We start from the raw sequence: 15,283 nt of genomic DNA, 5'->3' as shown, positions 1-15,283 counted from the left end.
TGATCGCTGGCGTAAAAAGAGAGCAACAGCGAAGTTACGGCGCAGTGGCGGTTCTGGGAACTGCAAGCACAGCACCGCAGCGGTGGGGTGAAGTGTTGCCAGATTGGGAGGTTTCAATCTTTCTTTTTTCCCATCGTTTTGAGTTTGGAAAACCAGCCTTCGGCTGAGGTATATCAATTGTGCTGATTTTGTTGGTTCTTCAGACGATTGACAGTGCCTAACTGACCTTTTTTGTCATCACTCATACTGAATAATAATAATAATAATAACGTAACACATACAAAGCTTGTGTTCTCCAAGCAAATGAGACTCTCAGAAATATTCAGACAAAGCCAAGAGCTTCTACTGTGCCTTTCCCGACCTGACAAAATATTTACACTTACAGTGTAGACAGCATAGCTACAGTTTACGTAGTGCTGCTGCCTCCAGCCAGTATCTGTAGGGAACTTCATACCATATCTAAACAGGGATAACACTACTACATGCGCATGAATGACAGATCACATTCTAGAGTACACAAAAGGTCTATTATTATCCATATTGCACCTGTAATCATATTATAGGACAGATATTAGTGCCGCCTACCTACATAAACGTTTAGCCATTCACACAGCCTGTGTCTGGAGAACGGTCCACAGCTGGTCAACAGCAGTCCTGTGGTCAGAACCCGACCAGTGATGAATGCAGTAGATGGGGGCTGATAAATTATGCAGCAACAGATGGTCTGTAACTGTATGTATGCATAGCAGGCCTATACGGCCGGTGGAGCTCACGAAGAGGCCAGTGAGAGGAGGAACACAGCAGGGCGCTTGTAATGAAGTGGATGGTTGGATCAACAATCCTCAGACACTCTACTGCAAAATTAAAACACATGTTTGAGGGATTTTATTTACATATACTTTTCACTATACGTGTCCAAAAGCTACAAGTCACAGCAGTCCACATTATTACACCCTCTCAGAAATAAAGGTACAAGACTGTTCCTGGGGCAGTGCCCCTCCTGCCACAGTGGGTGCTTCTCTCAAGGGTACATCTCAATACTTTTAGTCAGGGAGTGTAATTGTACCATAATCCACTGAAATGATATTTTCTAAGGTGTATTGACTCCACACACCATGTCCCATGTCTATCTTAGTGCTGCTGCATTACAGCAAGAAGGGGCTGGGTTCAATTCCCCACCCAGGCAGCCAGGGTCCTGTCTATGTGGCGTTTGCGTGTTTCTGGGTGCTCTAGTTTCCTGCCACAGTTCAAAGAGGTGCAATGAGATGCTGGATTGCCCTAAAGTCTCCAGGTGAAATAAGTCTCAAAATAACAGATATTAATAATACTGTAGCGACGACTACTGGCTGGAGCTGGTTTGGTCCAGGAGACTCTGAAGACGTCCTTATGCAGACAGGCACCTGCAAAGGCTCATGGTAAAATCAAAGGGGCTGTTTGTGTGGTTTGATGTTGTTGTTTGTTAGTCATGTGTATGTGTTGCTTGTGTGGTTCTGAGTCAAGGAGTGGGCTAGCGTGTGGGTTTTGGTCACCGTCAGGGTGAAGCCTGTGGCTGCTGTTGATCTCCCACTATTTCAGTGGGTCTTTTTGGCTGTGTGTTAAGTGAAGAGCACTTACTCATAGCAGAGCCACGGACTTTGTTCTTTTTTGGTGACTCCACAACGTAATAATTTTATCAGCTACAGAGAATTAGATTAGACTCAGCTGCACTTTATATGACTGTGCAGAGCACAAGTACTGAGCCAGTGAAACACAGGAGTCCAGGAGAATCCAGGAATCCTAACTGCTAGACCGTATGGGACGTCCTGCACCGTAATGCATCATAATGCACTGTTATGCTTTGTGTGCTGCATTTCATAAGTTTGGGGACCTGCGAAAAAACTCAATGGCACATTTGATGTTTTATTTGCTTTTTTATTTAGTACATAGCCTTCCGCCCGAAGACTGCTGGGATAGGCTCCAGCATCCCCCTGCGACCCTGACGGAGAAGCGGCTTAGGAAATGGATGGATTTAGTACATAAACAGATTTAGGTTGGTTCACTGTAGAGAGTGCCGTCACTTATTTTCACTTAGAATATTAAGAAAACTTTTTGAATTTAACCAGGAGTGTTTCTAAACGAGTGAATATCACATATGAAGTCATACCACAAATACTGAACTCATTTACTGTATAGAAAAAATGAATAAATGATAAGTATTATTAATAATAAACAAATTACAACGATAATTAATAATGATCACATGAATAAATCATGAATAATACATGAATAAATAGTAAATAATTGTCAATAATAACAATAAATAATAATCACAATAATTGTCATGAATAAAATGATTTCATTGTGTGTACTAAAATACTCAAATTAAAATGATAACATTCTGTAACCTTGGAAATCAGTTATTGTAAGTTTTTACTCCTTCAAACTATGTATAAAAGTCGGTCTAAAGCGGGAGGCGAGCGAAACTCCGCGCCTGTTTCTGCGGGTTCAAGCGTGACTTTGTGGTTTTTGACCGCGCGCCTCTGGCGCCCTCTTGTGGCGCCGCGCCACTACAACAGCAGGTCGCCGCTCATTCCTGCGACAGCAAATAAATGACGTCATTGAAAAGCCACCTCGCTCTCCTACAAAAGGGGGTTTTATAACGCAGAACCGAAGCCCCCGAAATGACCGCAGGGCTGTGTGCAGTGAACATGCAGGCCGACTTGAGCACGTCTAAAGCCCCTAAAGTCTGTCAGGGCTTAGATTCACTAAAGTAGTCTGTCCAGCCCGAGCGCTGCGTCGTAACCCGAGCTGTCCGTGAAAAATGATCTCGGGGAAAACCGCTGATTTATTTCATTCGTTTTATTACGTAAAGTGTCCCGGTTCGTGATCTGCGTTAACCTAAAGAGGGCGGGACTGGGCTTTAACGGGAAGCGCGTGACGAGAGCAGCGGACGGAAGTGCGCTCCATAGAGGAAAACGGGAGGCAGACACGGTCGGACGCGGTGAGGGAGACGATAACCGTGATTCACGCAGAGCGGGCGAAATATCGCTTTAAGCGAAGGGTCTCTGGGTGTGGAGGAGGTCATCGACCCGCTTCGTCTTTCCGGGGCCGGACGGGAGTGCACGGCGGAGCATCCAGCAGCATCCTCGGAGCCTTTAGCAGGTAGCCTGCCTGTGTGGGATGTGCACTGACTGGCTTCTGGATCTGGGCTTTGGGCTCTGGGCTCTGAGCTTTGGGCTCTGGGCTCTGGGCTCTGGGCTTTGAGCTCTGGGCTTTGAGCTCTGGGCTCTGGGCTCTGGGCTCTGGGCTTTGGGCTCTGGGCTTTGGGCTCTGGGCTTTGGGCTCTGGGCATTGGGCTCTGGGCTCTGGGCTCTGGGCTGGAGGCCTTGTGCATTAGACTACAGGCAGAGGCTGCGTGCAGAGATCAGTGCCATGTCCATCCAGTCATCTTCATATGTGCTTATGTCTGGTCCAGCTTGGAATCAGAGACCGAGTGAGAGCGATGGGTGGTGTGTTTGGTGTGGGTGGTGCAGTAGTGGAGTGATGAGGAGGAAGGTTGGGGATGATATGGGGAGGTGTTTTGGCCCAGCAGCACTTGCTCCCTGTTCTGCTTGCCTGTGTTGACAGACTGAGCAGAGGATTAAGGCTGAAGCCAGAGCCTTTCCCTTGCTCTTAAAGGGGAACTCCACCACTTTTTCAAAATTTCTAGGTAACTCAGCGGTTCGGATGTACACAAAGTCATTCAGAGTGGTTTGATATGAAGTAATTCCTGTGTAGAGAAACGTTCAGACTCCGATTGCTTTACAGTGAGGGTGATGGGAACCAGATGTCCCAGTTTCTGCAAGGCAGATACCTTTGTATTTGCTCTGCAAAACCACCAGTGAATCTACGCATGTTTTCTGGGGTTATATATGTTGATGATGGTAAAATAATTAAAAAGTCTGAAAAAGTAAGTTATATTCGGGGCCTGCTTGGCCTTAGAACACCATCCATGTGTTCATCCACCTTAATGGATTCACATAAGTTGATAAAAATATGTTTTAGACCAAAACTTTGCCACTCAACTACCATAAAACAATGCCTTAGTGTATTCATAACTCTTTTTTGAAGTATCTTACTGTGAGGAGCTTTTAGGGGCATTAAACACATCAGAAGTCTGGTTCCCATCAAAACCACTGTGAAGTTTCGGTAAGTTTTTTTTTTTTTTTTTAGAATCAGGCATTTCACACCAAACCTCTCCTAATGGCTTTAACACGTTTAATCATGTGGAAATTCTTAAAAAATTGGTGGGATTCCACTTTAAAAAGACTAGAGAAGTAACGCTGGACATGAAAGGAAGTGAAAGGGTAAGGCCACCCATTTTTCACAATTTCTTTATAATAAACAGAGTGTAAACAGAGTGTTTCAGAGTGGTTGTGTGTAGAGAAACATATGAGTACAGACACATATTGGCTTTAGAGTGGTGGTGATGGGAACCAGAGGTCCCAATGTTTACAACACAAACATAGCCATTATAGTTACTACCCAAAACTGCCAGTGAACCTACATGGGTCTTAGTTTTGTTTGGGCACTGTTGGGCACAACTTCCATGAAACAAGGTCTCAGACATCAGGCAGTGTACTCAACCATTTTATAAGTAACTTTCTGTGAGGGAGCTTCTAGAGGTGGACGTCTGGTTCCCATCACCACCACTGTGAAAAATTCTGGCTCTGGAAGTTTCTCTGGAACGAAGCATTTTGCACCAAACTGCTCTTAATAACTTTATTGACATGTAGCCATTTAATTACACAGAAAGTTTGAAAAATCAGTGTAATTTCCCTTCAAAAACACAGGTGGGGCCTGGAAATAAATGCGTGAAAGGGGAACTCCACCAGTTTTAAAAAAAAAAAGACTTTAGAATTTAATTACTAAGATGTAAACAAAGTCATTCAGAGAAGTTTGACGTGAGATGGTTCATTCTAGAGGAACTTGGTCCCAGCTGTTCACAGTGGTGGTGATAGGAACCAGACGTCCATCTCTAAAAGCTCCCTCTCTGAATGTCGCTATATGAAATGGTTATGAACATTCTGCCTGATGCCCTGACACATTGTGTTTTGATGCTGTTTTAAGGCAAAACTAGAGCCTAAATAAAACATATTTTTCCGGTTTCTCAGTATTTTAATGTCATCAACATGACATATGAAGTGTATAATAACCATGACCTTCAATTTCTTTTGGCAATATTCGTTTTAGAGGATGAGTGAAGAGGAGAACCCTGCCGCTGAGCCTTTACCAGTGCAGGACGTCCAGGGTGATGGGCGCTGGATGTCACAGGTCTGTCTGCGGTGTTTGGAGCATGTTTATGTTGATGTGCACGTATACAGAAGCTGATGAACTTGAACAATGAAGGTGTGTTTTGGAATGTGTGCATATTTACTCAGCAAACACTTTTTATGCAAAGAAACATAAGGAGCAGGGAAGTTATGTATTTTTATAGGTTTGCTTATATGGTATGTATATGTGTATATATGCCATATGGCTAAACGTATGTGGACACCTGACCATTACAGCCATATGAGCTTTTCGGACATCCCATTACAAAACCATGACCATTAATATGGAGTTGCTATGCGTTCTAGTCGGTAGTGTTCTCATGCTGCATGCTACATGTTAGTGAGGTCTACCACTTCGTAGCTGAGCTTTTGCTCTTAGATGCGTCCATTTCAAAATAATAGCACTTACAGTTGTCTGGGGCAGATCTAGCAGGACAAAAATTTTAAAAACTGACTTTTTGCAAACGTGGCATCCTGTGACAGCACCACTTTTAAGCTTTTCAGTATGACTCATTCCACTGCCAGTGTTGGTCTATGGAGATTGCATAGCTGTGTGCTTGATTTTATACACCTGTCACTAGTCAGAAACATGAGTGGCTAAATGTTAGCATGTTGTCAGGGACACGTTGTTAAGGACATGACTGAGAAGGCAGAGTTAGTGCAGCTCTGTCACTAACTAGCCTAACTCATTTTCACTGATCTAGCTGATGTTGGCTTGGTCTAGAATGAAAATGTATTTCTATGACAAACAACATGTCGGCAGATGTTGGAGTGAAAAATACAATGAGTGACTGAGTCCTATTCACCATCCAACGTGACATGCTGTTCTCTCTGTGAGATCATTAGGTCATCTGAAGAAAGAGCTTCCATTATTCATTTAACACTAAAATCTACCAATTGTTCCTGGCTCCACCCCCCCCCCAACCCCACCCCAGCCTTGTTTGTTTTTTGCCTTCCTTTCTTGAGGTTAACCTCTTATTCTCCACTGTATATTTTGGTTTTTCCATCTGAATTTTCATGACCAAATTGTAAGGCAAATTATTCAGTAGCTGCATGAAGTGAATGTAAATTTTAATTAAATTTTTTTTTTTTGGGGTAAAACTTCCCTCAATTTAACAAGAACTGCTGAAAGCCAAAAATCTTGGATGCTCTTTCCATAATTTTATAAAAATCATTTTTACAGAGCAGATCACTGAAGAGGCATCTGTTTATAGTTTATAGCCCATATTTGTGGAAAAATGGGTCAAATGTCATTAGGGAAAAAATTGTGAGTTCAGCTTCTTTTATTATAAGGGTTTAAAATGACATCATCTATTTGCCTGGAAAGCCGACAGTTACAGCCTCGTACGACGCGCACCTGCTTCTCTGAAACAAATATTACTTTGTCAAATATTTTATAAGGTTACCTACAGAACCTGAAGTTTACCTATTATTAAAGTGTCCAAATATTTGTTTCCCTCGCTATATGTTTGTATATGAGTGTGTGTTTATTTAAGGAAAGTGTGTTTGCATGTTTTTGTTCATTTCACTCTGACTGTCACTATTAATAACGGCTGTTTTGGCGTTTTCTGAACCAGAAAGAATCTTAACTTGACCGTGCAGGTCGAACACTCTGAGAATGTGACCTCTGTGTGTTTGTGTGTGCAGCATAATCGCTTCGTGCAGGAGTGTAAGGATGCAGAACCTGATGTCTTGTTTGTAGGTGACTCTATGGTGCAGCTGATGCAGCAGTATGAGGTTTGTGTTTCAGCTTATGGCTGATTTTTCTGCCCAGTCAGTTTACAGTTTGTTAATGACCTCCAATGACAATCATACTCAAAAAGGTCAGCACTGGGGATGCACTGAAATCTCACAAACTGAAATTAGTCAGAGTTGCTTAAAATAGGCTAGTAATGAAATGTTTTTCCATTCACTCTCTTACGCTGTCAACGCAGATGCGTTCAAACAGTTTGAGCAGCAACTGATCAACAGTGAAAATATCAGCTGTGTATATCAGTTTCTACAAGGAATGTTAAACAATGATGCTTATAATCTGTGGTCATGCCGAGTGTAAAGAGCCCAAGAACGTCTTGGTCGGTACACAAAATATGGCAAAACAACTGAAGCAGAAAGGGAAGTCACCCCTCTGCAGCCATAGTTTTTGAAATGTGGCTTTTTCGGTTTTCAACCCAGTGTGTCTGAATCTTCATCTCGGTGCATCAGGAATCCGCAGTAGTGGTCGGAATATCGGTTCATCTAATAAAGCAGTTGATATTCTTCCTCAGTTGTGAGCTGTATTATAAACATACCAGTACACCACTGAGCTCAGATAATGCAACAAACAAACAAACAGTGCAAACGATGCTAATGTTTTTCCCATTTAGCCGAATGATTGATTGAGTCAGGGATGTTTCATAATGCCAGGGCAGTTGTGGCATTATGCACAAAACCGTAATGACTATAACAACCGCGAATCTGAACCGGAATCTGGTTCCATCGACTTGTTAAACGTAGAATAGAGGTTTTGTTCTGACAGCAGCGATATGAAAACCAGTGGCTTATACCTGAAGTTATTCAAGTTTGTTATTCAAGTTTCCTGTTCCTGGCTCAGCAATAGCGTTTAGTCGCCTGTACAGGTTGCAGAATGTGACTGCTTCTCCATTTAAGGTGCAACAGAAACTTAAACAGAAAGCTGCTAAATAAAAAGCCAACGTCAGCTTTGTAGGAATTCAGACATGAATTACTATTTTGCACGGTAAAAATGTTGTAGATTTACATTTTAGTTGTTAAAAATGGTTTAAAAAGTGAAGGGACATCCCAGAATAAGATGATGATTTATATATATAGCCGTACTGTTAGCTACTACTAATCAGCACGTTTTGCTATTTCTATTTCTGTCCTTGTTATTTTGTATTATTTGTCATTTAAAAGTTAATTGTATGGAGAAACTCAGCTGGGCCTTTAGTCTCATTGCCAGTTGGGCCCTTTTACTATCGCAGTGCTAAAAGAACAAAGCAGAAAGCTTGTTGTGTAACGTCTGTGACTGAGCTGTTTTGTAATGGGATTTTGTGTCGTAATGAACAGAAGGCCATTGCTGTGTTTTGTGATTTGACGTCTCACGGTTAGCAGGTTCAGTGGTGTGTAATCTTGGTTAATAGATGAGTGGAATAATGATAATTAGCTATTTGATGGGTGGCTGCGTCTGAATGTGTCTGATGTTAACAGGCTTAACCAGTATGATGAACAGTTTTAAGGTGCTGAAGATTTATGTGAAATATCTTCATAGAAACTAAAAAGCTGGAAAGCTCCACCCCAGCACTACAACATTACTGTCTTAAGACTTTCTTCAGGTTATTTGAGTTTAACAAACAGGACAGTAGAAAACAACTAGGGATGCACCGATATGGGAACCGTGGGGTGATGCCGATCTGATATTTTTCACTTGCATATCTGCTGATGCCGATACATAGACATTTCTCAAATCTATGTGGATTCGCTTTACAAAGAAATGTAGCATTAAGTTCTGTTGGGTTACACTCTCAGAAAAAACGTACTAATCCGTCACTTGGGTCGGACCTTCAACAGTACATCTCAGTACCTTTAGTCAGGGAACTTAACTGATCCAAAATTGACTTCACACACCATGTCTCGTCTCCAGGCCTCTTATTTTATTGTTCTGTTTTAAAATATTAGGTAATGAAAAAGTACTAACATGTACCTTTCCACTGGGGAAACTTGGACCTTAAAAACAACGGTGTACAAATCCAGTCTAACTTCACCTAAATACTTTACTCTTCCGTACCGTAAACACACCACCAAGCATCGTTCTGTTAGTTTTTGACCAAATTAAATTATATTTACCAACATTATTAGTTAACAGAATTTTTGCTTCCCTAAAACGGGTGTCGGTCACATCATTTGTATATCAGTTGGGCCATAAATGCTACTGCTTGATTGGTAGCTGCGTTTGGGAGGGTGGGATACTGTTAACAGCCTGTGCTTTGATTGGTGCAGGTGTGGCGGGAGCTGTATTCACCTCTTCATGCACTGAACTTCGGGATTGGAGGAGACACCACGTGTAACCTTCTGTGGAGACTGCAGAACGGAGAACTGGAGAACATCAGACCACGTGTGAGCAGGAGATTTTTCTTTGGAACTTCTATTGATATGTCCAAAATATAGTACTAACAAGAGTTACATTGGAATTCTGAACCCAAGTCGGCTGACGTTGGGTTATTATAAATTAGCCTAACCATTGGTCCCCAACCCTGATCCTAGAGATCTGCTTTCCTGCTTGGTTCAAATCCCCTGTCCTGCTTTCCTGCTTGGTTCAAATCCCCTGACCTACACTAATGTATCTGATCCAGCCAATCAGGCAACAGGAAAGATGATCTCCAGACTAGAGTTGGTGGCCACTGGCTCACACCATGCACATATCTAGCCAGTTAGTTTGGTATGTGTGTGGTGTAGGCTAGATGGTAAACTAGCTACCTGTCCAGCTTTATTTATATGTAATCTGATAAACAAATGTAGTATAAGATCATGTTATTGTGTCATTATCGTTTGGGTAGGTGGTCTTAGACAGCAAACTCAACCCACCAAAGAAAGAAAAGAGAAATACCATAGAAAGAGCGCAAGAGATGCTAATCGTGGTGAACTCAGGGACAGTATTTTGTCAATCATCTCAGATTAAGAGCACAGATCCCGAGTTAACTCCACCCAACACTATAGCTGCTTAACAGTTCCCATGCCTTACTAAGGTGTGGCTGCACTTTAGGATCTCATTCTCATGGGTTAGTACGGCATGGGCACGCTTTCATTTTAATTGAAGCAGTTTTTAGGGAGAGTATATTGGATTCTTATTGCTGTTGGTCAATTTTCAAGGCTTCAGTTTTGCGTTATAAAGTATAAGAGTTTTGATCCCACCCAGTCTTAATGAAAGTGTTATTGGTGAGTGACTGAGTGCTTTGGTTCCCCTCAGGTGGTGGTGCTGTGGGTTGGAACCAATAATCATGAGCACACAGCGGAGCAGGTTGCAGGGGGAATTGTGGCCATCGTCCAGCTGCTCCACTCGCGCCTGCCCAAGGCCAAAATTGTCGTTCTGGTAAAGGGAGACTGTGTGTCTGTGAGCGAGAGAGGGAGAGAACATATGCTTGTGTTTGTGTGTTAAGCTGTGTTTTAGTTATTTGACAACATGGTCAAAAATTCAACATCGCAATTTTCCCCTGGTCACAGGTGTGCTCAATCAGCCAAGACATGCTTGGTGTCTGAAGTTTGCTTCTTTACTTTCGCTCTTGAGCTACAAGGCTAATGTGGCTAACAGGTAGTAGAAGCTTATACCCCACCAATTAGCATTGTGCCAAAATCTTCACATGGTTTTACAATTTTTTATCTGTGCGAGGCGCTGTTGTACACATGTATACATAACAGAAGGACATCATAAACACATAGTTAAGCGACAGAATGTATCAAATTAATTGAGTGACTTAACCATTTGACTAAACATCCAATTATAAAACAAACATATGCACAGCTCAAAACCTGCTTTATCCTGAACTACTAGCCTTTAAAATGGCAGGCTTGTAGTTCAGCATAGTCCATAGTTTAAAGTCAAGCTCATCAGTATGACCTGTTCTACTGCCAGTGTTTGTCTATGGAGATGGCATGACTGTGTTTGTATTTCTATCCACCTGTTTGCAGTGGGTGTGGCTGAAGCACCTGAATTCAATAATTGGGAGCTGTGTAAACACACACTTAGCCATATGGTGCATGATTATAAGTAGAAATGCACCAATACCACTTTTTACCTTAGGATACTCATACCTGATTCTTAATTACTGGCTGATACTGAGTACCAAGACCGAAACTGACAGTATCTCACCCAGCTCACATGTAAGTCCTGATATTTATAGAATTACATTTTAGAAATATTTTGGTAAAATCTGTCCTGCATCACAAATAATGTTTGGCTAGATGGCATTTACTATTTGGATTATGTTTTAGATGCTTAAGAAGACCTATTTTTGTTTATATATATATATATATATATATATATATATATATATATATATATATATATATATATATATATATATATATATATATAGAATAGTATTTACTATTATATAATTAGTAATAAGAACCATGTTTAACCACGGAAGTAAACATGAAATACCTGTGGTGTTGACACATCGGCAGCTTGTTCACTTGTGCTGCATCTCTGAGCATCAGTTCAGTAAATATCACCGTCGTTCACGCTATCAGTATCAGCAACAGTGTTTTGTTCATCTCTGGCTCGGTTGAAACGATGGGCTATGAGACCCCGCTGCTGAGCGATACAGCTGATCAACAGAGGTGGTTGAGGACGTACAGGCCTGGCTAGCGGGATGCTATGATAAAGGCTAAATCGAGGCTAAAGGTTATTATTATGTCAAGAGTCCAGTGTTTCCTTCTGCTCTCTTAGTAACATTAACCCAGACTGTAAGTGACCACGCAGCAGCAGATGAGGGATTACTGAAAGAAGCAGCTCAGCGTTCAGGTTAGCGGCTCTGCTAGCATGTCCTTCACACCAAGAACTGCCGTTACGGATTCAGCCATGACCATTTTCACATGCACACGTCAGAAATCGCTGTGCGGTGTGGTGGTTTCACCAATAACGATATTGTATTTAAGCGCTGGTATCGATGCCTGTATCAGAATCTGTGCAATGCGAACTATAAGCGTCCGTGACTTGTTAGCTACATTAGCCTATTAGCTGCAGTGCAATACAGGAAAAAACAAACTTCAGACACCGAGTCTTGATGGATTGATTACATTTGCGCTAAGAGGAAAAATTGTGTGGATTATGGCTTTGAACCTAATTTGTCCTGTTCCTGTCACCCAGGGCCTCCTGCCAAGGGGGGAGTTCCCGAACCCCCTGAGGGAGAAAAATTCAGCGGTGAATAATTATCTCCGGGCCTCTCTCCCTCGCCTGGGACCCGTGCAGTTCCTGGACGTGGGCGGCGGCTTCGTCCACTCGGACGGCACAATTTCCTGTCGGGATATGTTTGACTTCCTGCACCTGACGGCCAGCGGTTACGGCGTCATAGCCACTCCCCTTCATGAGCTGCTTCTTCAGCTATTGGAGGAAACGCCTCAGGAGAGGCGGGCCTCCCTCGTCTGAAAGGAATCGATTGGATGAGGCATCTATCAGTCTTTGGAGGGGCGGAGCAAAAACGAGTCACTTTCTTAAGGGGAAACTACCATAATACCATCACATACTGTATGAGTAGTGGAGAGAGAGAGGGAGAGAGAGAGAGAGAGAGAGAGAAAGATCAGTTAGATCTATAAACAATTTCAAGAGAGAGAGAAATGAATAAATCATTAACCCAAGTGAAGAGTCTGACGGTTCTGAGTGGCATTTCAGGAGTTCTTGGTTTAGGCATCTTGTTGAAAAACAAGTTCAAAGTGTTCACACTGCACCATCAAAAGTTTGGGGACACCCTCATTTTCGACATGTTTTTAATGCAAACAAGTGCGTTTTCTTTGTGTGTTTGTAATAACAGCATATTACAGCTTAAGTGCGGTGGCGTAACAGCTGGGGGGCAGGCGAACGGGGCAGTCACATCTGGACCCATGGCAAAGGGGGGCCTTTTAGGCACCTTATGTGGACACGGACACAATCGTACGCCTACAGCTCGCAGAAAGAACCAATTTTTCAACAAATCTCACCAGTTAGCTTCCATCAACACTACAAAGACAGAACCGATGCCTGTTTACTCCCCTCATACCTCCTTCACAACCTGCACCTTCACAAATACATTTATGATTAAATATTCTTTGTAATATTTATGTCTTATATAGGTAGTTTATTGTTAACTTTCGATTAACAGTAAATGCGAATGGGTGGCCTTTTGCAAACTGACAAAGAAAACCTGCTTATTTGTAGGACGTCCTGCAGATGAAATAAATTAAAAATGATATAAATTAAAATAATCTGTGGCCACAACTTAGTAAGGCATGGGGACAAGATCCTAATGTATGGGCACAACTTGGTAAGGCGTGGGAATGAAATGATTAAGCTTTGACCACAGCTTAATAAAGCATGATCTTGTTCCCATGCCTTACTAACTTGTGGCCACGAATTAATTATCTCATTCCCATGCCTTACTAACTCCCATGCTTTAGGATCTTGTTCCCATGTGTTAACACAGTGTGGACACTCAATATTTTTATTCATACTAAATGTCACCAACAGAGCCGTATATTTGCATTTTGGTCATAAACATTTGCATTCAGAACACTGAGAAAAAGGGATTCATTGGTGGCGCATGTTTGTGTGTATTTGTGAGGACCTGAGTGTGTAAACGTCCTCAGAAAAATGTGAAGGAAAAAAAAAGTGAATTCCTTTTCGCTGTTTCACACAAATTTGTCTGCACTGATGTATATTTATGAATTTGCTTTTCCACCCTTGAGTTGATCTCTAGGGTCTGTTTATTCCTGTTAAATGGTTTAATTTATTTATTTTATAGGTCCTCAAAAGCAGCACTGAACAGTCGCCATTACTGATTACTCACACACATTAGCTGACCGAGGCTTGAGCGTAGCACTGATACTGCCAGCTTCTCTGTGCCTTCACTCACGAAGAGATTGTTGATATTCGCACACTTACACTTTTCCAAGTAGATCAAATCTGATGGGTTTGGTAGGTTTGAGTGTTGGAATCTCTAGTAATGATTCTTTAGTGTTTCTCTCTGACCTAAACCTGTTTACTCTCTCTCTCTCTCCGAACAATAGTTACAGTCTCTCTGATTCTCTCTCGCTCGCTCTCCCCATCACTCACCATTTTTATTGTTTACTGTGTACAGTGGTTTCTCTGTTCCAGCTGACCTTTGATCTGTGTTTGAAACGGCTTAGCATTGGGACGCTCCACACCATCGGCTAAGGTCACAATGTGTGCGTGTGAGAGACCGTCTAATGTAAGACCATGCTGTCTTAAAACTGTGTATTCACATAACTGAGTGTGGGTGGGCAAAAAAAAACTTGTTTACACCTGGTCGTTTTATGTGAAACGGACGTACCGCGGCACTTCTATGAAGAAAGAAATGTTTATCAAGCCAAGTAGCTTTTCACTGCCGGGCTCAACGGGGAATCTTTGCGAGACTTTTCCAGGCGACAGTATCTGTTGTAACTCCACGTTTGGTCCAAATAGGTTTCCCGCTTCTCTGGATCGTTTCTTCTCTCAGCTGTGTTTATTTCTGAGAATAAAGGAGATTGTGCCAGCTGGCGTGCTGTCCGCAGCTGTAGGAAAATGATTCCGAAGTTTAGCACAATCTCTGGTGTAAAGCACTTTTGAGAGGCCTAAAAACCTTCATTACTCCACCATCGATATGAGTTCTGGTGGAGTTTTTGTTTTAAGATCGTTTCTGCACACTATTCAGTAGCTTGGACCTGCTCTGAGTGGTCTTTTCCATGATTTAAAAAAAAAAAAAGGTCAAATTAGCCACATAAAATAAGCTGTGTCAATAAGAAGCTGCAATTGAGGCCATCACAGCAACATGAAGCACACAAGCAGCTGGGCTTCAGCCTGATTTATTAACACCCTGTTGCCACCTACTGGCTGTATTTTGTAGCAAGCAAGCTTAAAACAATGGTTAATCTACTAACAATCATTTGCCGTCTGTAAAATGCTGTTTGGTCCAGCTCTACTATCCATATAAAATCCTGATATTCGAGAAACATGAAACATCGAGGTGTAAACAGGTCTGAATGAGTCTGAATGAGAGTGTGTGTAGGCGTGTCTGAACATGCCTGAGTGTGTGAGGAAACGCCGTGTCTGTATATATTAATAGTCTGTGTAAAAGCTTGTGTAGCTGGTGATGTGATAAATGAAGCTGCTCGTGTTTGGGTTTTAGTTGATGCGCGTGGCCATATGTCTGTGCTCACTTTAGCCACTGAGCTTGCACTGTTTAGTTTAGCTGCACTGCCACACAGTGAAGAGACATTCCATTAAAGATGCAGGGATGGTACCTCAA

General features: G+C 42.2%; 1 protein-coding gene across 1 annotated transcript; it reads left to right on the top strand.

The window, feature by feature from the left end:
- The first annotated feature begins 2,633 nt into the window (after window positions 1-2,633).
- Window positions 2,634-15,283, top strand: pafah1b2 (platelet-activating factor acetylhydrolase 1b, catalytic subunit 2). The gene is made up of 6 exons (XM_017713867.2): window positions 2,634-3,141; window positions 5,212-5,292; window positions 6,939-7,028; window positions 9,285-9,401; window positions 10,252-10,374; window positions 12,154-15,283. The coding sequence occupies exons 2-6, from the start codon at window positions 5,215-5,217 to the stop codon at window positions 12,430-12,432; spliced, it is 687 nt and encodes a 228-aa protein (XP_017569356.1). The 5' UTR covers window positions 2,634-3,141; window positions 5,212-5,214; the 3' UTR covers window positions 12,433-15,283.

This window comes from Pygocentrus nattereri, chromosome 23 (assembly GCF_015220715.1).
Source record: "Pygocentrus nattereri isolate fPygNat1 chromosome 23, fPygNat1.pri, whole genome shotgun sequence".
Lineage (NCBI taxonomy): Eukaryota > Metazoa > Chordata > Actinopteri > Characiformes > Serrasalmidae > Pygocentrus > Pygocentrus nattereri.
The sequence above is the reverse complement of the archived record's forward strand: the minus strand, read 5'-3'. Positions and strand labels throughout refer to the sequence as shown.